General features: G+C 44.7%; 1 protein-coding gene across 1 annotated transcript; it reads left to right on the top strand.

The window, feature by feature from the left end:
* Nucleotides 1-20,071: 20,071 nt before the first annotated feature.
* Nucleotides 20,072-21,073, top strand: LOC125758600 (uncharacterized). The gene has a single exon (XM_049415953.1). It carries the CDS (start codon nt 20,072-20,074, stop codon nt 21,071-21,073), a length of 1,002 nt encoding a protein of 333 aa, XP_049271910.1.
* Nucleotides 21,074-27,127: the final 6,054 nt, after the last annotated feature.

Raw genomic sequence — 27,127 nt, 5'->3', positions numbered from 1 at the left:
CTTGACTAGACACGTCACGTGACTACCTGTCACGTGATGTTGTGATTTTAGTCACGTGACGAGCTGTTACGTGGTTATTGGTGGGAACATGTCACGTGGCTAGCTCTTACGTGATGTTGCGTGATTTCAGTCACGACAAAATGCTACGTGATTTTAATGGACGTGACTAGATGTTGCGTGATGTTGCGTGATTTTTAGACACGCGAGTAGTTACATGATGTTAAATAATTCTAGTCACGAGGCTAGGTACGTTATTTTACGCGAACGTTACGTGGTTTTTATCCACGTGACTGCGCGTTACGTGATGTTACGTTATTTAAATCACGTGACTAGATTTTACGTGATTTTTGCCACGTGACTAGTCATTACGTGATGGTTCGCGCCAGTGGTGCCAAGACCGAGGAGGAGGAGGAGAGGTTGAGGAAAGGAAAAGGCGCAACTTCTGCAACCCTAATTGGGAGCACGGCTCAGCGCCTGCCAAGACCGAAGAGAGTGCAGAGAGGGGCAGCCTTCTCTGTTTCTCTTTATTTGTCTTTTTCTTTCTTCCTCTATTTCTTTCTTTTTCTTTCATCTCTGTTTATTCGATGTCTTTTTTGTTTCTGTTTATTTCTATTTCTTTTCTTTCTCTCTCTATGTATTTCTTTGTCTTTCTCGCTCTTTGTATGTCTCTCTTTCTTGCCCTTCTTTCTTTCCCTCTATTTATTGCTTCCTTTTTCTAGATATCTCTTTCTCTCTCTTTATATTTGCCTCTACCTTTCTCCTTCTGTCTATTTTTCCCTTTCTTTTTCTCTCTTTATGCTATGGTTTACTCTCTCCCCTCCATTCTCTCCTCATGACCCTCACACCTCTACTCCTCACCCTCACTTCTATTTCCCTCCAACTTGCTATACTACCTATACAAGGCTCTGCCCTGCTCTGCTAGCGTGCCTGGACAGCCGAGTGGTTAGGACGCTCGCCTTCGGATAGGGGGTGCGCGGGTTCGAATCCCGCCGCCTCATCAGAATTTTTTTCGCCATGATTTCTCTTCGTTTAATTTCTCTGTCTCTCTTTCTTTCTCTCTCACTCTCTGTACTCGTTCTCTCCTCTCACCCATCAGGGTATATACAGGCGACGACCGAGAAATTGGCGCACGTGTTTTGGGAGTGAAGCAGAAGAAGAAGAAGAAGACTAATCGATGCACTGTTCGCGCAACCCGGCGCAACGAAAAGCTTTAGGAACTCCGCTCTTAAAAGCGTGCGCCTTTATACATGAGTAAAGAGTCCCGAGCTACTCGTTGAAATAAACCTACGTGAATTCTTTGCCAAGTAAGGGTTCATTCTCGCACGCATGCGCGAATTCACTGCGCATTCCATTCTCTCTTTTCCACAACACACGTCACCCACCCGCACACTTTTGTGATAAGATTTCTGGCTTCTGCCTTTCTTCGTTTTTACTTTCGTGCGTTTGCTTGAACTAGATTCCACGGACAATCAGAAGAGTCTTCCTATCTATACGTCGATTGCTTAAAGGGGTCATGAAGCACCCCTTGGGCTTGTTGAAAAAACACAACCTGCGGAAAGCTGACACGGCTATGAACTGCTCTGCAAAACATTACAGTCGTGCGCGCCGCGTAAAGGCCACAAGCGGAGCGCGAAGTTGCCGTTTCCTCAGGCGCCCTCTTTTCAAACAGAGGCCCGTTCTCACTCTCGTCGGTGGGCGGGGCGTGTGCACGTTGACGTCGCGTATCTGCCAGTTTACGTCGAAAGAGATATAGCATGCCTATTGGCCAATAGCCGGATGAGATGCGCTTCTTGCCACGGGGTGCCGCCACTTGCCCGCGCCGCACTCCTCAGTCTGCTAAATTTACACGGTAGCCGCACTCGCGCACGCGAATCACAGCGGGAGAGCGATCGCGTTTCATGACGCACGCTGACGTAACTACTTTCCCCCGTGCCATTCCTTCCTGTCTAGCTTCCAGTGCGCTCGTCGGCTCGAGAAAAGAGAGAAAGCGCTGAGAGTGTGCGCCAAACCCCCGTAACTCCGCTTATTCTTGACGGATTCGAGAAATTCTTGCGGCAATCGATTCGAGAGGCAGTAAACTCCGATACTGAGGTCATTAGATCATTACTTGAAAAAGTGGTTCATGACCCCTTTAAAACTTCTCATCAATGTTTTTAAACAGGCATATTATGATGGCCTCTTGACGCAATGTGTCCATTATCGCTGAGTAAATGGTGACTGATATTTGTGGATTGCAATTTAATTGTGTAACGATAGCATTCTGAACAAATGAATAGTCATTGGTAAAACATTATTGCATGGTAGAGTGAATGATTTTCATATACGCGGCACTATTTTTCTCCAATTTCGCTACCTTATACGTGCCAATCGCTGCAGAAAATTATACTGGATCTGCGTTTGATCTCAGCGGCAACTTGGCATAATATATTTGTTTAGAAAACGGCAGCGTGCGCAATCATATACTACGTATCACGTAATAAAGGAAGCTTGCTCAGTTATCAGCTCAAACACTCTGCAAGAGGCGTAGAGATACCGTGGAATAGCCACTAGTTGAGCCGTTCATCACGTTCCCATTCGTTATTATCCTATAAAAAATGTTCATTGTTGATGAGTCCGTAAAATCATTTTGGGAACCAATTTCGGAAACGCGACTGTTGCATATTTCATATAAACGATTCCCTCTGCCGTAGTCTTGCGCACCAGACGCCATTCAGCCACGGTATAATTTTAATCAATATTGACTTTTCAGTTGCTGGCGACAAAGAGAGAGCAATAAGTGATGATACTAAATTCATGGCCGTTTTTTATTTATGGAGAGATCGATTTCGTTACCTACGGCCTTCAAGGCGCTCGCTATATCCTTATGATACCGTGAACCGTGCTTATCGTAAGACACCGATTAGAACTTACCCAATGTTCTTGAAGCATGATATTTACGCTTTCAAAAGCAGCTCGGCTGGCTTAACAAAAAAAAAAAAAAAAAACTTCAGTGTCTTGAAAGAGCCATTCTCAATGGCCGATCTAGCGCATGTACATGGTCATTAGCTGATAAGTAAGGTGAAGCCATAGAGACTTGAGGCAAATATATCGCTAAATGAAATTCATTACTCAGAAACACACGTGTGTTGAATTCAGTAGAGACCATTCACAAGGCATGTATATCCGATGTCGTGGGGCATGCTAAGAAAGTTCTTGGTACGGGTCATTACTGTCGACAAGACATCCGCAAGCTTTCGTGCAATCAATTTCTGATGAAATAAAAAAGCTTTTATCTCTCTTTTTCTTAGTGAAATATGAAGCTGCATTTTGAATTTAAAGCGTCATCTTCTGGCCCTAAGGCACCAGACCATAATTACAACGTGCGAAGTGAAAGCAGCTTTGGATTTAGACTTAAAAAGTGGCATTTCGACTAGAGAAAAGAGCAACGAGAGCTTGAAACGAGCGCTTCAAATTTCTAAAACTTTTTCTTTCTAGAGATGATGGTCTGCATGTTTAATCTAACAGAGATAGAAAACCACGGTCCATCGTCTCTTCCAAGCCGCACAGCTGGGTCCAGGCCTGTTTCAATAAAGTAGTACGTGTCTCTCAATGAACCACGAGTGGGAAACGGCCCTAACCTGGGAGTACAACGATTGCAGAATAAAGAACGGTGGCTATTGGCATCTACCCATCCTCCAGGACGCTTTTTCGTTTAAACGTGTTACCATGCACATTATGATCTTTGAAATGGAATATAATATCAGCCGTCAGTTCAGATCCGGAATGAATTAGAGTATTTCGTTCGAATATGTGGGGCTTAAAAGCGTCATAGCACACTGAAATCGAATGGGTGGCGGCACAATTACAATTAATGATGCCGGTGCTTCTTTGAATACACAGTGCCTATATGGAGGAACAAAGCATTGTCGGTTGAGCGCTTGCCATAGCGAGTCTGTTCTTAATTACAATGTCGGGCAATGCTGGTAAATTCAGTCGCCGTGATTTTACGGGATCGTTGCCTAATGAACATGAGGTCGCACTGTTTCTATTCGAGATAATGGCGCTGTGGCGGACAAACTGCTGGCGCAAAGTGTGTTGGTATTGGCTAGTTGGTATTCCATTAGAAATGTGACTGCAGCGACAGCAGTCAGACAGATAGGTGAAGACGAGCGCTCACTGCTTGCACTTACTGATAGACTAACACGACGTGCAGCAGTGGCACAACCATCGCGAACACAATACCTGCAGATTTCATGAACATGCATATAACAGAAACATTTCATACATAGGACAAGTCACAGTAGTGGGTGCTACTCACAAAATAAACGCGGCCGAAGCACCCTAAACAAGGTGAGCAGACCAGCCAGCTCCTTAAACGTACGATCGGTTCCCGCTAAACCTGACGCTCTGCGCCGAGATTGCTTAACGCGAATAAAAACGCCGAACGACAACGTCATCAAATATTTAAATTCACTGCAAACGGAATAAGAAGATGCACCAATACACCGGCAGGAATACTTTAATAAAAAATGCAATTTTTATTATTCCTTGGCTTTCGTCGACCTGTTTGATATACAGGGTGTTTCAAGAAATGTGTCCAACCTTCTCAAAAAATCAGAAAAATGCGATATTTGCTCGGGGTTTTCAGAATTGCTTTTTCTGTAGCGGCAGGAATCTTAACGTAGTTAAGGACATCATTTAGGACAGTAATTAAGAAAGTTAAATTCTAGACTTTTTAATTAGTGGAGTTAGGTGATTGTGTCAAATGGGAGAATTGAAGTTCTTCATGCGAGGAACTTATCCGAGCTTTGAGATTTCGAAAAAGCGTTCTCTAGTAATTGTTGTGGCGTAATGAAATTCAACGAAATGCAACGGCTTTCAACAGCGAAAGCCATCGAATTCGGTCGAATTTCATTACTTTATAATTATTGCTAGAGGCCGCTATTTCGAAATCTTAGTGTTGGGATGGGTTTCTGGCACTAAGACCTTCAGTACCCCATTTTGACACAGTCACCTAACTCCACTAATTAAAAAGTTAATTATTTACCTTTCTTAATTACTGTCTCAAGTCATGTCTCTAACCATCTTAAGATGCCTAGCGCTACAGAAAAAGTGATTCACTCAGTTCGGACGTCTCAGAAGAATATGGCAGTTGCGTTCTTCCATGTTTCTGCTTAGGTTTCGCCATTGAATTTGGTTGAATTTCATTACATCGTAATTATTACTAGATGCCACTTTTTCGAAATCTCAAAGTTGGGTTTGGTTTCTGGCATGAAGAACTTCAATTCTCCCATTTGACACAACCACCTAACACCACTAATTAAAAAGTTAATTAATTTAAATTTTTTAATTACGGTCCCAAATAATTTCTTTAACCATCTTAAAATCCCTGCCGCTACAGAAAAACCAATTCTGAAGGCAGCAATCAAATATCGCATTTTCCTGATTTTTTGAGAAGGTTGGACACATTTCTTGAAACACCCTGTATGCGGGAACCTGGGTGCCAACTTCTGTAAAAACGGCAAGCATTTCATTGCCAACTGAACGAGAAACACGTTTGTGCGTCCGTCCATATCTCTATGACGTAAGACGAATCCCCAGAAACAAATGTATAGAAAGAAATAGGTTTTCTTTCCTGGTAGCGCTGAGTTTCGTGGAGGACTTTGGATTAATTTTGATCACCAGGGGTTCTTTAAACGCCTTACGTAACGTTGCTTTGATGGCTCCAATCAGGGCTAGCTCTTAGGTCAACATCAGGCTCGTGGCGGAAGCGGACTTAGCCACTGGTACTCTCGCTGCCAGCGTCAGGTCGAACAGCTTTGGGGATAAGTGATAGGAGGCGTTGCTTGCACAGTGATAAACGAATGACGCTCGCGGGAGTCGCCGCAACCAGAAGTTTCGCCAGGCAGTCGAATAATCACTAGGGACATTCTCGTCTACTCTCGTCAATCCTTCGCGCAGCGTGAAGAGCAAACGGCGAGGCCAGCGGAAGCGGTGCTTTTACCATGGCGACTATGGACAATGTATGCGGGCATACTGCTGTCATTTACGGCTGTTTACAATGTCGACTAGCGACGACAATAAATACGGTCAGTTTTGTTGTGAAACTTTATTTGCGGGGTTCCTCCTAAATGGTGTAGAAGTTCAATAATGTAGCAGTAGAAGCTAGTACAGTAAACGCTCAGGCGCGGGCGAGGTTGCACTGTTATCAGGCATCTTTAGCTGGGCATTTACGATCCGCTTTGGTCGGACCGGCGAATGCACATGAACGCGTAGAAGGAACTGTACTGTGCGTGACTCAATTAACACACAAACATGTTGAAAGAACTGTAGTGCGCATGCGCAGAACGCATGCGCATGCGCGGAACGTGGAATGCATCTCTCGTTCCGCTCGTGAAGCCAACTGACCGTCGCGTGAAGGTGCGTCCATTTGGTTTCGCCGTCGTTTTGCAGCCAAGCTCACCGCGTCTCGGCAGGACGCGGTCGTCAAAAACACGAAATGCAGAATCCAGTGCAAAACACGAATCTATGCAGTTCCTGCACTCTCTCGAGACGCTACATCTGCGAGTGGCTGAGCGTAAGCGACGTTCAGCTAAAAGAGCCTATATACTTGAGCGAAATAGTTGACATAGCTGGCAACAGCACGTTTTTGCTTTTTCTCCGGCGGCACTTCGGATTGAGAATGGGACATTTTACGGGTTAGAAAGTGAACCTATAGAGCTCTCGCTACCAAGTGGGAGTAAAATTCATCGTATTTTCTTATTGCATCGTGCTTAAAGCAACATTGGGTAAGAAGGTTAACATGAAAGGAAAAAAAAAGGTTAGCACGAAATGAAACATCAGTATGTTTGCGCTAAAAGCAGTGATAAATGTACGCAAAAGCAGATATGATGCACAGTCAACGTTAAAAGGTTAGGCTATTGGCAAGACCGTGAAGACAGGAATCATTATGCAAAAGAAAACTAAAAAAAAGCTCGAACTTGATGACATTCTGTATACTAAAGCTCAATGTGCTTTGTGATTTGATTATATAAATATATCTCTAGTGCCGTCATTTACGGTGATGATAACCTGCAACGCAACGCGCAGTATCCGCCGCAGTCAAGGGTCAGTAATCTCACGTCAAATATTCACTAGAAATACATAAAAATGTGCTTGAGTAAAAAAATAACAATTGGATAATATAAGACCTTTAATCATCATTCGGGCTACTAATGGTGCTAGTTTCTGTAAATGTGTTTGTTCCAAAGCTAAAGAGACTTTTTTATAACACAAATCAAAAGATAGCTCAGGGGAAGAGCCCGCAAGAGAAAGGGAAAGTTTTTATTGTCTTGTGTACTAGTGCGACCTAATTAGTCTTATGGAAAATTGGCACTGACTTGTGATATACAGTAAAACCTCGGTGATACGAATCTCACGGGGCGACCAAAAATATTCGTATCATCCGAAATTCGTATCACTAGAAAACATGGAAAGTTAGTATGCGACAAAAGAAAGTTGGCATAAGTTTTGATTCAGCGTTTCTCAGGGCCGCAGCGACGTCATGAACAGCTCTGAATGATTGCCAGTAAAGCTTTTAGATATCAACGATCATACTTGTACTCCTAAATACACGGTGCATGCGGGCGTGTGTAAATAATGAACCAGATGTGTTGTGACCCAATCCCTACTACGCTGTTCTGCATGACATCAGAGTACTGCGGCAAAAGTGACAAAAGATGAAGGAAATAAATTTTTAGAATCGCTGTCCTTTGATGCTGTTATTTTCTTATCGCGGTGGTGTTTGGGGTACTTTTCGTGAGATTTACGGCCATGCCCGCACAATCGGGTGGTTTGCTCAAAATTCGAGAGTCTCCCGTGAAAACTGGAGAGTTGGCAGGTGTGCGCGTATGTTGCGAGGCCTAGCTCCTTCGCCGAGACCGTCCGCTTCGTCTCTTGGGGTCTTCATCCACTTTTCATGGGACTTCATGACGGGTCCGCAGCCCAAGTTTCAGTCTTGTTTCATAGAACTTCTGATTGCGTGGACATGGCTTGCATCGACGTGGCAGGCACGTGCTAACACAGTACAAAGACGCTGCTGCCTCGAGCACATGAGCACGCGTCAACGCGTCGGGAAAAAAAAAACAAAAAACGCAACGTCAACGTCATCTGCAATCTAAACGCGAAGGCGCATAAAGGCCTCCAAGATTCGCGCACTATCTCGGAGGCAACGATGCACCGTTGATGGTCCCGCAGCGCGCATGCTAGCGCGTGACTACCGCGCCTTCCCTGACAGCACGGCTAGCAGCTGTTCGTATATACCTGTGCGCTAGCGTACGTTCGTATCAAACGTCGCGGTGTGAAAATCGGTTCGCAGCAACCGTACTCCAATGCATTGCAGGCTAATGGGCCTTAGCTGGGATCACTGAAAAATTCGTATCAGCCCGAAATTCGTACGAGCCGTGATCGTATCACCAAGGTTTTACTGTATTATCAGAGATAAGCAAAGAGATAACCCTTTCCCCGAGCTTTCGCTTTGTTTGCTGTTTTATTAGTATAATTTTTGCTGAACGGGTAATTCATAAATACGAGATGAATTAATGGTTCACGACAGGAAAGATGGGCCGCGCTTTTTCCAAAACAGGGTTTTTGTTCTTGCCGCATAAAATAAGCGCAGAACCGAAAGAAATGAGCGCATGATCGTTGTGCTTTGTAAACTAATGAACTCTCAGAACCGCGTTCTTTGCCAAGAAGGCTATTTGAAAAACGAGATTGCGCCACGCTGCTCAGATGTTTCATAGATTGTTAGCAAGCCTTCATCGCACAGGAGTGTTTCAAGCATATAGGGAAAGGGCTACACTCGAACCTCTTCAACGTAATGCGCAATGACGTCTAGCGGTTTTATTTACGCATAATAAGCGAATGTTCACTTATTCTTTGCCTAACATCGGTAAGGTTAGTTCCACGAATGAGTTCACAATACCTCATATTGCCTTTCGGCCATATATAGCAGTCTCCAGGGGCTTTTCTGAGAAAAAGAGAGAGAAATGAAGAGGAAGTAACATAGGTACATGAAATATGCATGAAAATCATGCAAAGCGGACATTTACAAATAAACGACGCGGGAACGCACTCGCGAGGTGTATTGCGCGAAATCGCCACGAGCGCTGACATCTGTGTGGTGTGCGTGTCTCATGGGAATTCATCCGACTAAGCAGCACTTTGCTTTGGCACGGCAACCGTTTCCACTTGCCGGACTTTCTGAGCAAACAGTGCATGGTACATTTGTGCTAATTCTTTCATTAAGGTCACGTATAACATGAATAATTATGCGCGGACAGTTTGCATTACCTTCCTCTCTGCTCTTTCCGCCAGTATAATTACGTAACTAATAAGTAAAACACCGAAACTAAGCAATTTCTTTTATTATTGTCGGCTTCTCTTGATTCTTCTCTATAAGCAAGCTTAACCAGTGCTAGAAAAGTGAGGTTATATGGGAATTCTGGAGAATTTTTCAGAATAAAGGAAGAAGTGGTGGGAAGGAAAACCGATTGCACTGACAGCGAGTGCACCCCGTTTCCCCAGCCGCTTTATCCCCTGCCCTTTCCCTCCTCTCTCTGAAGCCGCTCGCGATTGACTTTCTGCTTGGTGGAACTCTTTGAAAATCATTCTTCCTCCGCACACGTGACGGAGAATTAATCTCAGGCTGTGCCTACATGCTAGAGCTTGCCATTAGCGGCTTTCGTACAAATCGATCATTTCGCCGAACCCTTGCCCGTCGTCGACAGAAAAGGGTGTTCTCGACCGAAAGTGAAGCAAGCAGCAGGATGGACGAGGGCGTACGGCGTGCGTACCGTGTACTTGACACTGATGGGGCAACAACTCTTCACGCCACCACTACCACTTGCTACGCGTGTGGAGGTGCGCGTGTTGCGAATGAAAGGAAAAGAAGTGAGATCTTTCTGTACGCTCGAGTGATGCAATGAATTGTTCAGAGTAAGTGATTTCCAATGAACCGCGATGTTTGCTCTCGTTCCCCCAACCTTCACCTCCTTTACGCTGAGTACTTCCTCGCGGCGATCGATCTGCGGCCCTTCAGCATGTCTGAGAGGTTCCGCGCGATTGACGGTAGGCTAGTTCGCCTCTCCTTAAGCACCAGTGAAACCATTTTCTTAGCAAGCTGCCTAAAGCACTTTGTTTGTCTTCTGATGCTTCGTGTCTTGGAACTTCGCAAACACGCTCCACAGTCAGCAACATAGGAGGTGAGAAGAGCTCACTTTTCACAGAAGAGTCAGGACTCGCAGGATGCCGTGACGCCGAGCCACTCGTCTCTGCTCGAACTCTTACCAGATCGCATTACGTGGAAAGAGACGAAACAACTAAACCCCGTGTTTTCTTTTGCTATCTCTAAGAGGTAAACGGTTGATTACTTTCATGGCAGCTTAAACTGCACTCATGGCTAAACAATAATATTATTCACATACGTTGGTGTAACAGTTGTAACAGAGTGTACCAAGACGGAACATTGTATGTGGAAGTGTCACTTATAGTCTGCTCGTGTCAAGTGCCGGCGTCTTTTAGGGGCGAAGCACCTTAAGGCCGACGCTTGCCCATCCATTTGGCGTCCGTGCACAAGGCACAGCACCGTGTAAAATCGAAACATCAGGTCTAACAATGGACTAATACCAACCATAATTGTGACAAAGCAATATGAAACACCTAAAAGCACAAACCCTTTGTACTAGTCGGCGACTTCAACGTAACATTATGGACCTTAGGACCTAGCTTTGTCGTGGACTCTTACTGTCCGCTGTCACGGCATATAGAAAACCTTTGCTATAGTCGAAACATATATGTGTGTATGTGAATAAAAAAAGATTTACAACAAACGAACATCGATCAATATTGTGAGTGAACAATATAAAACACCTACAAGCACAAACTTTTTATACTGATCGATGACTTCAACGTATACACATGTGGACCTTAGGACCTAGCTTTGTCGTCGTCTCTTTATCTCCCTTTATGTCACTTTATGTCACGCAATTTACATTACATGGCGCAACGCTCGGGTAACGTGCGGTTACTCACCCATACGATACCCAGAGCTTCGTCCACTCGTAAGGATTCACTTCGTGAAAATGCGTGGGTCTTTTTTTTTTTTTAGGGGCTAAGCTCCTTATAGCGCCACCCGTTCGTCCCTCGTGGCGTAGTATGTAACCAGTCTTACGCTTTGCCCTGCAAGGTGGTGCCGGTGGGAGATTTTTCCTGTGCGTTGTTGAACAATAAAAAAATCGCAGCGTTAGCTAAAAGCCGACTTCTTCTGTCCCTCATTCCCATTAGCAGCCATTCTTTACCGCCAAGGTAGTGCCTGGTGATATTTCTCCTGTGCGTGATTAAACAATAAAAATTTTGTTCAAAACGCCGTTGATTGATGAAATAAACCAACAAAAGACGCCAGATGTTTGTAAAAGCAAAAAAAAAGAACGCCAGATGTTTCTAAAGCAAAACGAAAAGACGCCAGCTGCTTAACGAAAGACGCCAGATGTTTTCTAAGCAATGGTTTTCTAAACAATGAAAATTCACAGCGTACATGTAAAATTAAAGTGCGCTGCAAGTCGTCATAACTCATCGAACCTTTAGTATAAACACGCCCGATCTCACGTCGGTGATGATGTACTGGGCAGAATTCACGGAAGATTCACGGTTTACCGATGAACCTCCGCAGCTTCGCCCACTCATCATCATTCACTCCGTGGATATGCTGTGATTTTTTTTTTTAACACTGGAGCTCTTCTTAGTTGATCCCTCGCCGGCATCGTTGTAACGCTTAGCGCTGGAGGCGGGCATGTCATGCACAGCAGCAGCGCTTGCAACGCTGCTTGCGTTCCACCGCAGCCGCGATAGTAATACGCGTTTTGGGCGAGTGGCCGGGAAGAATAGGCCAAGGTCGCACGGGAACGCTACCGTAGCATTCCAGAGCAGCAGTGAATGAGCACATCATCGCGCGGGATCCACACGACTTAACTTGGGGAGTGGAACGGTGCGTCAGAACGCAGCTGTCTCCTGGGAGTAGGGTCACGGAGGAAGTGTAAAGGCGGGTGAAGATTCCTTATGGTGGTCGCTCTCCCAAGAATGCCAAGACTACTCGCATTCCCCAGGAAGAAGCCTGCCGACATGGGCGTCATCGAGAGCTGACGCGGCAACGGGCACGTCGTCGCCGAGCCAACTCCGATGTTCGCGCAAAAGGGGTCGAACCTAAACGTCTTCGTCGAGAGCTTAGCATAGTGTGCCAAATAAAGGGCAATGATACACACACACAGAGAGAGAGAGAGAGAAATAAACGTTTATTTTGAGCAAGCGCACTGTGCGCCCAAGGTGGGCGGCCTCCTTATTCCAGGTAGCCGCGGGCCTTCGCCATCTCTCGTGCCCGTTGAACCAGGCTTCGCTGATTCTTCAGGTCTGGGTCCGATAGCTTGGCCTACCACTGTTCTTCGGTTAGTGTAGCGGTGCTAGGGTTTTATACGCAACCCCACACCATATGGCGTAGAGTGTCCGGGACATCACAGAACAGATAGAAAAAACAGAGAGAAAGAGAAAAAGAGAAAGAAAGATACGAACAAAGAAAGAGAAAAATAAAGAGAAACAAGGAAGGCCGCCAAGCTCCGCACTTCCCTCGGGCTTGGCAACACTAGTGGGAAGGTGCCATAATTTGTTCTTTCGAAACCATCGCTCCGTTCAAGGTACACTGCCATTTAAATATAACTTGTCGCTTCCTCGCCACGTCACTCAAAGACAGTTAATATGCTTATAGGTTGCTATATTCAGCATAGGTGTTATAATCATGTCTCGCATCGAAAGAAGTATAATGATGCCTTTTAGGTTGTAGAAGAAACAAGATGGTGAATGTTGTATAGATGTCTCCTGACACGAGTGGTCTGTCCATGCTCCCTCCAGCCCCCCCCCCCCCCTCCAAAAAATGGCAGTCGGTTTAATTAAATGACCACTTGCCTATTCGTCTATCAGGTATGACTCAAGGCATGAGTACCGATAATACAATTATCGGTACTCATGTCGCGAACGTCGCGAACGTTTATTATAAAAGGCGAGAAAGAACTCTCGTATGTGTAAATTTTGGACCGATGTAGGGATGCTATTCGCGTGTTTCACAGGTCGATGCGCTACCATGCGGCGCGAGAAGGCAGCACCGTCTCGATTATCGCCGGCAGCGGACTCCATTTCTCACTTACGACGTTGCTTGAGTGTGGGCATTGTTCTCGTCATTCTGTGGCACCGTTTCGTAAGGTTGGTTTAAGTGGTGTGTAAATAATTGCATCGCAATTTCGTATGGGGCATTGAGCGCAGCCTCGCCTTCTTTCAGGCGCCGCTTTCTGTCGCCGACATAGCAGAAGGCAGCCAGATAGAGAAGGCGTGCAGTGCTGTCTTCGCATCGCGAAATGGCAGCTACAGGCTAAAAAAAAAAGAAAAAAAAGCCGCGCCAGTGGCAGCGAGTTACAAGTGCAAATAGAACCAAGATCGGGGACCTTGTGCAAGCAACAGCCACCTTGCATTCTGCTTCGTTAGTGTCTCGGGATTCAGCGCGCGAACACATACGTACGTCCAAACATCCGCATGATGTAATGTGTCATAATCAGAAACACGTCACACATCATAGACATTCCAAAGCGTAAAAATGTCTGAATGAGTGGAGCGGAGTAAAGGTGTAAATATGCCAGATACACAAGTGTAAATGACTAAAAACACACAAGCTGCCAAATTATACATTTACGAGCACTCGTAACGTGCGATAAATTTGTTGCAAATGCAGTGCTGGCACGTGCTCTACAGCAGGTATAAAGTAAAACGTTATGTATTCACGATGTCGTTCAAATATTACTGTTTATGTTTGATTATGTTAATTTCTTTATTTCTGAAATTTTTATCACTGTTAATCACCCGTTATCATGCAATCAAAATAATAATAAAAAAACAAAAACAAAGGGAGAGTGTAAAGGGTCAGTATATCTTCTAACTTTCGATCCCGTGCATTGAAAGACAGCCTGCTAATATTCTTTTCCATGAAGGCCGCCCATATGCGTGTTTTGTACACCTCTTATTAATGTAGATAAGCAAAAAATGAAGTCAAGAAAGTTCGAATTTCTCTGCCGGTGGAAAATCGAAAGGTTCATTCATCAAGGTATATGAAGAATTTATTATTAGCTGTTTTTAAGAAAGACAGAGTAGTACATTTATGCTAAATATTTTTTGGGTGTAGAAACGCTCGAAATATTGAACGAGGAGCGGTATAAGTAAGAGAGCCCTGTGACAAAGACAGACTAATTTAGAATGCCGCCGCGTAACGGCAATTCATCAATTTCTCTGAATCTTACACGTCAACTTCCGGGAGTGCCTGTCGCATATTCTACGAAGCGATTCATATACGGTTAGTAGGTTTAGGTGACCGTGAATGTCGAAATGTCCTAGATGTGTTGAGTGAAATCTTAAAAAAAAAAAGGCCTACGACACACAGATCAGTTCAAATGAAGCCTCCTTCAAAAGTCGTCGATGATAAAAGCCTTCTTCTTCTCATATACCTACCGTGCTTTCATGCGCACGGAATTCTCTAGTGATTCAGTACGACATTTGTGGCATGGGAGGAAAAGAAATCTGCTATGACCGCAGCCTGCGTGGCACACAGACATACTGAACGAAGAAATTGTTCACTGCAAGAAGCTGGTACATTGTGAAAATTTACAATATAGAAGTGTACAAGCTATTAAAAACTGAAATAATAGGCAAGGCTCTGTTATAAAAACACAGAAAACCTTTAGCTTTAAGGCAACACAAAAATTTGGATCAGCAAGAGCATTACCAATTGTGGAAAGTAAAACAGGCTTCGTGAATAGGTTAAACTGGCTGATTGGGCGAGTTGGTGATTCATGATAATTAAAAAATGTCAGGCCTGCGCGGAAAGCGCAGCACAGTCACAGCGAAAGCTTGAAGAGCAGCATTTCTAGAGCCCGTTGTAAACTCTCTTGGGACTACTAATACATGTACACTAGCAAAGTACCCACTACGCCATAAATCACAATATTTGTGAAATTGGGAAGCCCCTACAACGCTATTATTCGTCATTGTGCGCAGAAGCGAGGTTCCAGCTACACATATGTAAGGCATTATGTGCACTTTGTTTACGTGACGACTGATGACGATGAAGAACTGTGGCTCAGCCCTTTATAATGGGTTGTAGGCTTTAAACGGCTCACCAACTACGTAATTCGCATTGTGTGACGCCCGGTCGCTATTTAACTCTCCCACCATGCAATATAACATACATTGACATGAGAAAGAGAGACAGAGAGAGGGGGGAAGAACTTTATTGAGACCCTGAGGAAATGGATTATGGGCTTATGGGCTTCCTTGGCAACCAATGCAAGTGCACTTGCGAGGAACCCACTCGCTATAAATCATAATTACTGTGAAGTAGGGAAGCAGCCACTATGCCATTTTTCGTCATTCAACAGAGAGCCGTGGTACCCGCTAAAAACATTTAAGGCATTATGCGCACTTTGTTGGTGTTGTGCCTGATGACGATGAAGAATTATTGCAGAGCCCCTTGTAGTGGGCTGGAAGCATCCAACAGCCCACTCGTTGCGCAATTCGCATTGTGCGACGCCTGGTTACAGAATTCGCGTTGTGTGGTGCGTGGTTGCTATTTCACTCTTCTACCACACTAAATTACATATGTTAATGTGGTTCCTTCTGGACATGAAACCTGTATAGCGTCGTTTTGCAAGGCAGTTCCAAGCACCGGCATGGCTCTGAGGTAAAACACTAGGCTCCAACGCAGAGGGCCCAGGTTCGAACCACGTTGCATCCTGGAAATTTTTTCTTATTTCGTTTTTTTTCTTATTTCGAGCGATAGTGGTTACGGACATCGGCGGCGGCGGCGGCGGCGGCGGCGGACAACTACGCCACCAAAAACGGCCGTTGAAATGATCTCATAACAGCTTTCGCTGTAAAACCCGAGCGCGTAACTTAAACAGGGACTTAGTAAGACAAGGACAAAAGCTTGTCTTTGTCTTCCTATGTCCCCGTTTAAGTTAAGCCCTCGAATTTTTAAGTATAGTGAATAGATGTTCATCATCACCAACACGAGCGAGCGTATGAGCAAAAAGAAAAAAAAAACAAAAAATAGAAGAAAAAGCTAATAATTACAAAGAAAATCAGAAAGCTACGAATCAGGCTTATATGTCTCGTAAGCGTTAAGAAAGAGCTGGATAGATTAGAATCTACGTCGCCTTTGTCTATGAAAATTGCAGTGACCTGTAACTCCGGTGTTTAAATGCTCGAATTGCAGGAAACCACAGAGTGCAATATCTGAAGCTTATGCCTCCAAATACAGAGCGGCGAAATGACACTACGCGAAATAAAGCACATATATCAACCTCAAAACTAGACGCACAACTTTATTAAAAAAACAACAAAAAAAAAACCAAAAAATTTACAAGTAGTTTGTGCCCATGTCCAGCAAAACTATAAGACACTATACGTAGTTCGTATGGGCTAGCGGTGGCAAGAAAAGCGAATGCTGAGCCGGTGTTCAGAAAGTGCGTGAACTTTATCTTTTTCGAGAGTGAGGCTCCCCGACAACATCTGCCATTCATTGCACGTTTGGCTAGGAGTACACATAACAGTGTGTAAACGGGAGCGAACGAAAAAGGCCCTATAATAAAGATAATCAGGCAACCCGCGTCCCTATACAAACGCAACATACCTCTAAACAAGAAGGAGATTGTGAAAAAAACAACCGAGAAATTTTTATACCAGATGATATTAAACTATGAATAAAACAAAAAAAATGACAAGTTCGTAGATGCGCCTCACATGTTTTGGGGAGAAACGGGTGCCAAAGCCCACGCCCCACTTCGGTCTATTTGTAAGCATGTTCACCGGAAAGCCACGACGACGTCTCTTCGGAATTTCAATGCATGGTGAACTTTCAGCGAGAACGAAAGAAAGGAAGCGCTAGTCTGCAGCTGTTTAGCTGTGGTACAAAGAATAAGCTGTGCCAAAAAGCTCGTTCTGGGAGCTCCAAGTGCCATCACGCCAAATAATAGCAGCCGATTATATTTGCATGCGAATGCTTCCCGTCGCCATTTTGCATTTGGTTTCGGTCTCAGATATACCGCTACAGAGCCTTTCCCTGTATTCTGGTCACGTGGTTCTGAGGAAAGACGCTTTCTGATGTCACCGGCACCAGTCGGCGTATTTGCACCTCCTAACCTCACAGAAGCGCGAGCGCACAATTCTGTACGCCAACGTTATTTGTGGTATTTGTGCGAATCGGGCCTCGTAGGTAATGCGAAGAAACATTAGCACCAATAAAAAAAAGGTGCCATTTTTGAGGAAAAATGAGAGAGCATACACTGACGGCAAAGATAAACACTTTCCTCGTGTGGCACGTGCGGTTCGCGTATTGTTGCATCACTGGCGCATGCGTGACGTTTGATGTGCAACGGGCAACCACGGTGCGGTGCAGATTTGCATACGAGTGTGTAAGGCCTCACTTCCTATTTGAGGCGCTATGCGAAGGGCGCAGCTAGGCTTGACATTAACATCAGTACCAGAATGTTACTTTCTTTGTGTATATGAAATAATAATCGCTCTCTGAGAGCTAGGTCTCAGATCACGCTGCACTTTTTTTTTCTCGAGCCTGTCTTTTTAACTACCACATACAGTTATAATGTATCACGGAGGTTCCTTCCTTAACTTTTCAAACAATGCTAACAACCCGTTTTATATTTTAGAATAACAGAGAGCTGAGCTAGTTGGTAAGTATTCATTCTAAAAAGACAGGGCGTGCAAACATGGACACAAGAAAGAAGTCAGGACACCACAAACGCCGACTAACAACTGAAGAGACCCACAACGGCTGAAAAGAAAGAAGGCACGAGAACTTATCTGCGCATGCCCATGCAACAGGCGAACCTATCAATCCGGCACGCGTGGCGGTCTACGTGGAAGATAACTGTTAAGGCATTTGATTTCATCTTTATGCAAGTTAATCGACGGTTGGCTCACGCATGCGCTACCACTATTCTCGATATGCCATGCTTCAATCATCAGGCACGTTTCTTCATTTCTATGCCGGTACAACACTGCGCATTCATTGAATTTTGGCGTGCACTTACAATCTCGACAATGTAAAGATAGATTAGAAGGTGAGCCTCCCGTTATCGATCTCGTATGTTCCAACAATCTCTGGTTGATGCATCGGCCCGTCTGTCCTACGTAGAAGCGGCCGCAGCTGAAAGGGACCTTATACACCACACTCGTACGGCAATCAGTGAATTTGTTGGTTTTATATCATCGGCAATACCACCTGTTTTATATCATCGGCAATACCACCTGAAGAAATCAAATTTATATAAGCGTGAATGTATTTGCTACAACGTTACAAGCAGGTTTTTGGGAAACAAAAATCCGCGAGGGACTTTAATCCCGATCGAGAGAGAAAACTTTAGCGTCATCGTAACTTTCAACATTTTTATTTACTACGAATGAACAGTGTGCGCATATGATAATTATTTGCAACTTTTTTATCGGTGCCACTATGAGAATTATAGTAATTGAGGTAATTGCAATGTGAGTTTCTTTACAGCTATGGCTGTTTAGCTGCGTAGAGCTGCTCTGTCGCTTGCGTTGCTTCTTTCCTTAGTTAACTCCGCCTGTTAAAGTGAACTTTTTTCTCGAAATGGCTGAAGTGAAATACATCGGGGCCATTTCTGGCCAACAGAAATTTGATGTTTGATCTGATTTCTTGTATCACCTGTGGACATGCCATTGATGTGTTTTGTAAAGAAGCGTTGTAAAAGAAGTGTTGTAAAATGCTGTAGAAGAGCTGTGCTGTATCATGCGTTTTTTTGGTTTTGGATGCGATATTTACGAAGTATTTTTCAAAATGACATATAACGGTGGTGCTTTGTTGGCTTTTTCCTTGGACCTTTCCATGGCCACCACAGAAACAAAACAACTTAAACATCGATCTCATACGTTCATTATCCCGACAAGCACGCGTGCACCTCAGAAATCCAATTCCAACATCGCTTCCTAAAAGCTTGGGACGAAAGCTGGGCCGCACAAGTAAATAACTGTTGGGCACAGCGGAAAGAAAAACTCTCGTGTAGCCTAAGGCTAGCTGTGTGGACGACATGATCCAGTTTGTTAAATTCAAGAACATCCAGCGTGTGCAGCGACCAAGCATACACAACTCAAGCACCTGTAGTAACCTCGACCGGCTATGCATTGCCCCATACTTCGGGACCATAGGTGCCGTGTACGTAAGAGGATTACAGTCACCTTCTTTAATGTTTCTTTTTCTTCACCCGAAACAAATATTATTGTAAGAGGTCATGAAGAAAGGCTTTCATACTTCACTGGTGAGCCCAAATACAAGCACTGAAAAGAACGCAGCCACGTGCGCGATGCCATTAAACAAAAACGAAGAGATATTGTATGGCCCTATTTCTAATATCGGTCTCTGCAAGACTTGTACGGAGCTCATGCCTCCACTGAACGGTGCCTTTTCATGTATGTGAGAAGACTGAGAAAAGTTTCGAGACAACGAAAATTGATCTCAAATAAAAACCCTTTCGAGGGCCTCTGCACGAAACAGAAATAAAAGCGTCCTCTTAAATTATGTCGCCACGCTTCAAGTTTTTCGAGAATTTGATACCTGGGAATAGCGGACGTATAAACACTATAAAGGAAGACATCTCCATGTTACCGTGCAGAAAAAGCAATGCATAAGAGGCATATCTGTTTTTCTGAGAGAAATGGGATGGGTAAAATGGTAATATTTATGTCATCGCGTAAAGATACACGATCACTCCTACAGAAGAGTAAGCGCGTCTTGACTTGAAAGAAAAGATTAGTGGTACTTCTTTGATGAAGTAACTTAGAAGGCCTAGGCATAATACTGAAAAGTCATACCCAAGACGATAGGTGGCGCGCTACCATTGCGGTTTCTGAGTATACATTGTACGACCACCTTCTCGTCAATATCCGCGGACTCGAGACTCTGGGTGTGCACAAGTCATCCTTCTCATCTATGCTCTGCGACATTCTACTGCGTGCTCTTCCACGGGACATAGTCGTTCAGTATCATCGGTCGTGTGCCGTCCAGGTGGCATGTGACTCGAGAAGTGATGCTACTCCCGTGGGACTGGATGGTCTGCTCAACTTCCTGGGCATTGAGCTGGAAAGCTTAGAGAAGAGCGATTTCAATGACGCTGGAAGACGAGAATTCGGAACAACGCCCGCGGCAAGTCAGTTGACGTATTCTCGCCGTGGGAAACCTACGTCATCTGTGCTTCACAGCAACGCGTCAAGGGAACCAAAAAAGGACAACTGCGTCTTCTGCTCGTCCAGTCAACACAAATCTGAACTGTGCACAGCTGAGTTACCACTGACGCAGAAAAAAGAACTACTGTCCAATGACAAGAGGTGTTTCCGCTGCACCACCAAAGGACATCGGGCACGGGACTGCAAAAGGAAGATCTCCTGCTCGAGATGCCAAGCGCGACACGCTACAAGCATGTGTGATCCCGACAGGTGTTCGCGGAAGACAGACTATGTCAACAAGAACGACGGAAAAACTACGACAGTCTGCGCATCACTTGGAAAACGACCACCAAATGAAGGTTCCATCGCTTGTGTCTTTCTCCAGACTTTCCGAGCATGGGCCATAAATGATGACACGTGCCGCTACATACGAGGAGTTTTTGATGGCGGCAGTCAGAGCACCTTCATAACTGAAACCTTGTCCAAGCACCTTCAGCTGAAAAGTGTGGGAACTACTCGGATAGCACTCAACACTTTCGCGAGTGCATCAGACCAAGAGGCTAAGAGGCGTCGGATCGTCGAACTGCGACTGCGGAGTCAGTTTTCCGACCAGGAGATAGTCCTAGCAGCAATAGAGATCCCACACATCTACCAGGACATCGAAGAGACAACAATGGACGCAGCCTTCGTCGCTTCTTTCAAGAAGCGTGCAAATAATCAACATACATTGCGTGCTCGCTTAATGTCAAGCCTAGAGAGAGAGAGGTAAAGAGATAGAAAGAGGGAAAAAAATCACAGCATATCCACGTGGTGAATGATGATGAGTGGGGCGAAGCGAACTCGAGCTGCAGCACGGCGATGACATTGGCGCGAGCGTGGTCCTTCTTGATGGAAGATATTGTGACTAGATTGTTTGAGAACCACAATCTGTTGCACACACTGCAACTATGGCCAAAACTGTTATCAAAGAAGTCCCGCTGGAAGCGTGCGTCGGCGCCTTCGGGCAGAGCCCGCCTGATGCGTTTTGCAGCCACTTCACGTGCTCGCACAGCCTCGGGCTCTGCCTGCCGGTACGCGCGCTTTCTCGCCGCTTCACGGTCCTTCACATTTTGAAGATCCGATTCGCGCCGCAGCCGTGCAGCTTGTCGAGCAGTTTCGGCCTCGCGGGCTCTAACGGCGGGGTCTTCTCGCCGCAGCCCTGCAGCTTGTCGAGCAGCTTCGGCTTCACGGACTCGAACGGCGGAATCTGCTTCGCGGCGTCGACGTGCAGCTTCGGCCTCGCGGGGTCTCACCTCAGGATTCTGTCTGCGAGCGCGCGCTGCCGCCGCCTTCCGTGCCCTCCGTTCCGCAGCCTTGTCTTCCATCTGGCGACTCCGAGCTAAAGAGAAAGCGCGCCAAGAGGGAGCCTCATGGCGCCTTACTTCTGAAATGTTGTCTTCGGGTGTCGTTGAAAACGCGAGACGTAGTAAAGAAGAAAGAACGCCACACAGGCGGACACGCACGACAGTGTCACTCGTCAACGTCATCTTCTTCTAGTGCATACCAGAACGCGCGCTTCTCACGAGCTAGAGGTGGCTACTACAACGCTACAAACAAACGGAGGATGGCCGGACAGACCCACGGCATAAGGAGCTTCGCCCCTAAAACGGAGAACTAAAAGATGAAGATGTTAGCTACACGGACATCTGGTTCGCCACGTTGCTCTGTGGGAAAGTTACCTATATAACCTACCCTCGCCACCGATTCACGTCATTATAATACTTTCTGAGTCATTCTCAGTCATTTTCAATTCAGCTACGACATTACCAGTGCGTGTTAGTGCATGTTATTGCGTGTTGTTCATTGCGAAGAGTTCAGGTTTATTTTATTCTTAGGCCTGTAGTTTTCTTCCTTCCTTCCTTCATTTTTCCTTAATCATTCTCGAGTACGCTTCCAAAGAATGTCAGAACAAATTCGAGAAGGATCAGTGGAAGTTGGTCCGCCATTGATGGACCGCCATCCACTGATCGTTCTCGAATTTGTTCAGACATTCTTTGGAAGCGTCCTTTATGCTGAGTCATTCTCAATGTTGATGTGCAATCCTAGTCTGTGTAACTTCTTAGGTATTCTCGAGGCTGATGAATCATTATTAGTAATTCCAAATCGTGCTTTGTTATTCTCAATTTTTGCAGGTAATTAACCATCATAACTAATGAAGTCGATGCTAATGGCTAACTGCCCGCTTAGGGCGCCCAGTGCATTCATCATATACGCATAAATTTCATTTATTACAGCCACATTCGCTCCAAATATCAATATGCTTACCTCTGTCCCTAAGTACCCATAAATATCATTACTATGGGTTGCTTTATGCTGCTGTTATATGTCAACATATTTTAATAAAATGCATTGACTTACTTTTTTATATCTACTAGTGCACATGCCCTTCTGCACAGGCAACTCTCAGCCCTCTCACGTCAGCTTATCAGTTGTAATAAAGCTTTTATACCTTAGGCATTCGAACAGGAAAAATAAAGTGCGGAAATGGGGTGATAGCTTTTTCTGGTTTGGGATGGATGGTCCATATTTATTGAGCATGCAATAAAGCAAAATAAACCACAGAAAATATAAATCCTACGGCTTGCACAAAGCGGCGGAGATTATGTGTCGTACACTCTGCGTCTCCATTTATACGCACCAATCCGTATACAATGGCATTGGGGAGCTATGCGAGAAACTATGCAGACATCACACTAACTCATCTACCTCTCTTCCCATTTCACACTCTTCGTGCTAGCGTAATACAAGGAAAAGAAGGGAGACGTCGTGCTACTCCTCGACTGCGAGGATGCGACGAGCACCAATTCAAACCTTGCTCCCTGCAGCTTCGCACCCGGATTCTAACGCTAACGGAATGCACGGACACATTTCCCGCCAATGCTCTGTGACTCCATTTGTCATTACTAGGGTATCCGAAAGAGCCACCCTGTTCTTACCCTCTCATATATCGGGCACTCAAAGTGGATTTCTGCTTCCAACATGTCATACGAAGGACTCCGCACTTTGCAGGCAGTCAGCGACAATTGTGCTTTTCGTATGCGACAAGCGGAGGTTTTTGAACTCCAAAAGGAAAAAAAAAATGGAGTACGTGATACTGTTTTCGGTGAGTCGTGCCTCGCCACGTTTATGACTCTCTTTAAAGAGACAACGACTCTATAGTAATATCCATAGATGGTCCATGTGCTTTTTTCAGACATATGCATGGCAAGGCAGGGCTCATAAGAGCCAAATGACGCTCTTTTTTCTTAGAGTGAAGTCTTTGTTACTTTCGCATTCTCTGTAGTGCGCCTAAAATTAAAAAAAAAGAAAACTGAATCTAAACTGTCCAGTACTGTTATTACCTGGCCACTTCTAAGTTTCTCATCTTTAGTGTTGTCCTGTTGAGTGATGATGCATCATGAACGCTATGTTAATGGTAGAGAGTGTAAACCCTTAGTTTCGCTATGATGACGCCTTACAGATCCTGGCTTGCAACGATTCCGCTTTAACAGAAAAGCTGTTTAGCAAATCGTTCCTTGCGAGTGGATCCAGAAAAGTATCATCATCATAAATGGGTATGTGCCACAGAAATTGGGTAGATTCCACTGCTCACTACTGGTCCACTAAAAATTAACAAGGCAGCAGTTGGCCTAACAGATCGCAGCGAAGCGAAGGCGGCCAGACGAATACCCCGAGCACCTACAAGGAGAGAATACTAGAGAAGGGAAAGGCAACGGCGGCTGCGAGAAGACCCCGAAGTGATGGAAGGCCTACGCCAACGACGACGTGCCTAGATCTATGAGAGGTGCGAACGCTCGGTTTCAACGCGAGTTTCTGTCTCTAGAGTTTGGTCAACCATGCCGTGTCTGTGATTGTCTGTGCTTTAAGTCGAACCTCTCTGCGCTTAGAATCAACGTCGAAACAACCTAGCATCACCTAGCTAGAGCCTATAGTAACAACCTGAAGTAACCTGGAACCTGTATCACCTAGCTAAGGCCTAGAAGCAACCTTAGAAGCAACCAGATTAGTCTTCATAATCGTCCATTTTCGCTGTTTGAAGCCTTGAGCGGCTTAGTTCAAGCTTCGCCAAATTTTTTTGCATACTTTTGCTCTATTGATTTCATATCAGGGACACCTGAGGTTACTTCTTTATTGGAATGCGCACGATAAGACGAAACGCCGTTAGCATGTTTGCCCAGTCCACTTTATCGTGTACTGCTCCATTCGCATAACCCTTGGCGTTCCGTTGTCGGGCCCTGCCCGACAACGCAAGGCGGCCGCTGCGGTCCATTGTCAGGTACTGCTGGAAAAGGTCTTTCGTGGTTGATTGACACGCGTGTTTTCTCACTGCATAATGCGTCATCCGTAAAAGAGTAAGTAAACTTCTTTTACTTCAGCGTTGAGTCATTTAGTTTTGTACCAGAACAGATGGAAGGGGTAAAAAGGTTTCGGACCGCAAAGGGTTTATATGGACACCTACAAATCTCGCTTTTAATCTACTGAAGTTCTTTTCTTCAATTATCGACACGGCTTCCGAAGTTGTTTTAGCTGGTGATATACAATGCTTATGAACCACGCATAAGCAATATGCCCCCTGTACAAGAAAATACTTTTTTATTAATGGAGCTTCAATGCTAATAAAAAGGATATATTTCATCCTGTTTATCTGTAAGGATTAGAGCCGTGTTTCTTGAAAGCTTCGTGCTACAGCCATAGCATAATTAATTATGTTCGGAATTTTTGCAGTCGCTATCAGGATGTTTTAGAAATTTATTTCTAGACAGCAATATCTATTTTCCACTTGGCGCAGTTTTATAAGCTTACAAAGCTGAGCAGCAAAGCCAGAAAAATAAGCTTTATAGGTTATGCATAGCGTCGATAATACTATAATGGATGTACTGGTGTATTGTACAGCGTGTTGAATAATCGCCAAAGCTCACAATAAAGAATCTGGGTGTTTAGTGCGCTAGGATGCCTGGTTTGATTGCATACTTCCGCCTTAACTAGAAAGGATTACTTTTACTGATTGCATAGCTGGTTAAAGGGTATAGTTTATCACTTGCTTTTTTTTATCACGTACTTTTCTTTGCTTGGGAGTCGTTTCTTCCGTATTGTTTGTCCAGGACATTCGAACACCATTACTTACGCGTTTTACAAGTATTAATGTTTGGACTTGCAGGCGTTAGCATCACGTTGTCATTATCTGTAAACAAATTTTGATCGCCAAGTATTCGGCGATTGCTGTTCACGAATAACGCTGCTTCCCGTGCAAAGTTGCATGAATTTTAGCAGTTAGTCCTGTCCAGAGCAAATAATAATAATAATAATAATAATAATAATAATAATAATAATAATAATAATAATAATAATAATAATAATAATAATAATAATAATAATAATAATAATAATAACTTTGTTCAGTAATAGATTCAACTTTCAAATTAATTCATTGATTAATAATAATAATATTTTGTGGTGTTTTGCATGCAGAACCCAAGTTAATATCAAATTTACTGTGATGAAAAGCTCTCGCCTATTTTTGAACGCCTGTAGTTTGACCGACTGGACCACCCGTGACTGTTCAACTTTCATCCTCCTGCCACCTTTCGCATTTCTTCGTTCACATATTGCGGGCTCTTGGGAGGGGGCTGGTACGTTAAGACATTCTCTTGCATGTAATACATAAGGCACGGATGTCTTGAAGCCGGCACGATATTGTCACGGCATCTACCAAGAGTCCTGTGAATTTCTTCGATGGATATGTCAACGCTAAGCTCCTTTCGTCGCCCTAGATATCAATGTCACCTCCTTGCCATCTATATCCTGGAAGGCCTGGACTTGTCTGTCGCTCAGAGGACGCCCTTCTTATCTTTCACTTACTGCGACTCAAGAACCACAGCAGGCTGACCGGTTGTCTCAGTGAACAGCCACCGCATTGCTGTCTTGTCGAATGCCAGCCATCTCGGATGAAGAGGTCCTTCACACTTCGACATAGCAATAAGGAAGTGTCCTCCACACCGGCAGCCACATCGACGCCTGAAATGATACGTTAGTGGGCTTGTGACGGCACACGCCTTATTGGATTTCTCTTGAACACCTAGTGTTTTTTGCACGAACGCTGTGGGCGCTTTTTTATATATCTTTTGAGTGTCGAGGAAGCATCGCCATAGATGGTGGAAGGCTTTTTCGTTTCTATACTGCTTTTTGTTCTTTTTTTTTCGGTGTTTTTTCTCAGCTTTGAGATGCACCGTCCCTTCTTCTTTTCGTTGATTTCTGTCGTCGACACCGTAAACGCTGTCATTTAGTTTCATAATGCGTTCCCGGTCTTATTTCGGGAATATTTTTGTTGTCAGACATTATCGATTATTATGAAGAAGTTGGTCGGAAAAGATGAGAGAAATAAAGGAGATCTAAATGGATGCTGCTAGTTTAGCTCGTGTTACTTTGCAAGCGTTCACTTTTGTCTTATCTTAACTCTGTTGCCAACTTCTCTTACAGAGGGAATGCCTCTTGCCGTCAAGTAGCCTACATGTAACCTATTTGCTAGTATGTAGGTGAAAAAAGGAGTAATTAAATACTTCTTTCTTAACGCCTCGAGTCGAGTCGAGTCGAAAAAACTTTATTGCAAGGGAATTCAGGACCGCCCAGGCCCCCTGGGTCCCCGCGCGACCCCACTACACTCAAACGTTCATGTCTAATAAGTCCATGACGTTGGCAGCCCGGCGGGCGGCGATCTTCTGCCTTGCCGGGTCCGTGGAGCGTAGCGAGGTCTCCCAGTCCTCCCAGGTCTTGAGTGGCACCGACT

This window comes from Rhipicephalus sanguineus, chromosome 5 (assembly GCF_013339695.2).
Source record: "Rhipicephalus sanguineus isolate Rsan-2018 chromosome 5, BIME_Rsan_1.4, whole genome shotgun sequence".
NCBI lineage: Eukaryota > Metazoa > Arthropoda > Arachnida > Ixodida > Ixodidae > Rhipicephalus > Rhipicephalus sanguineus.
The sequence above is the reverse complement of the archived record's forward strand: the minus strand, read 5'-3'. Positions and strand labels throughout refer to the sequence as shown.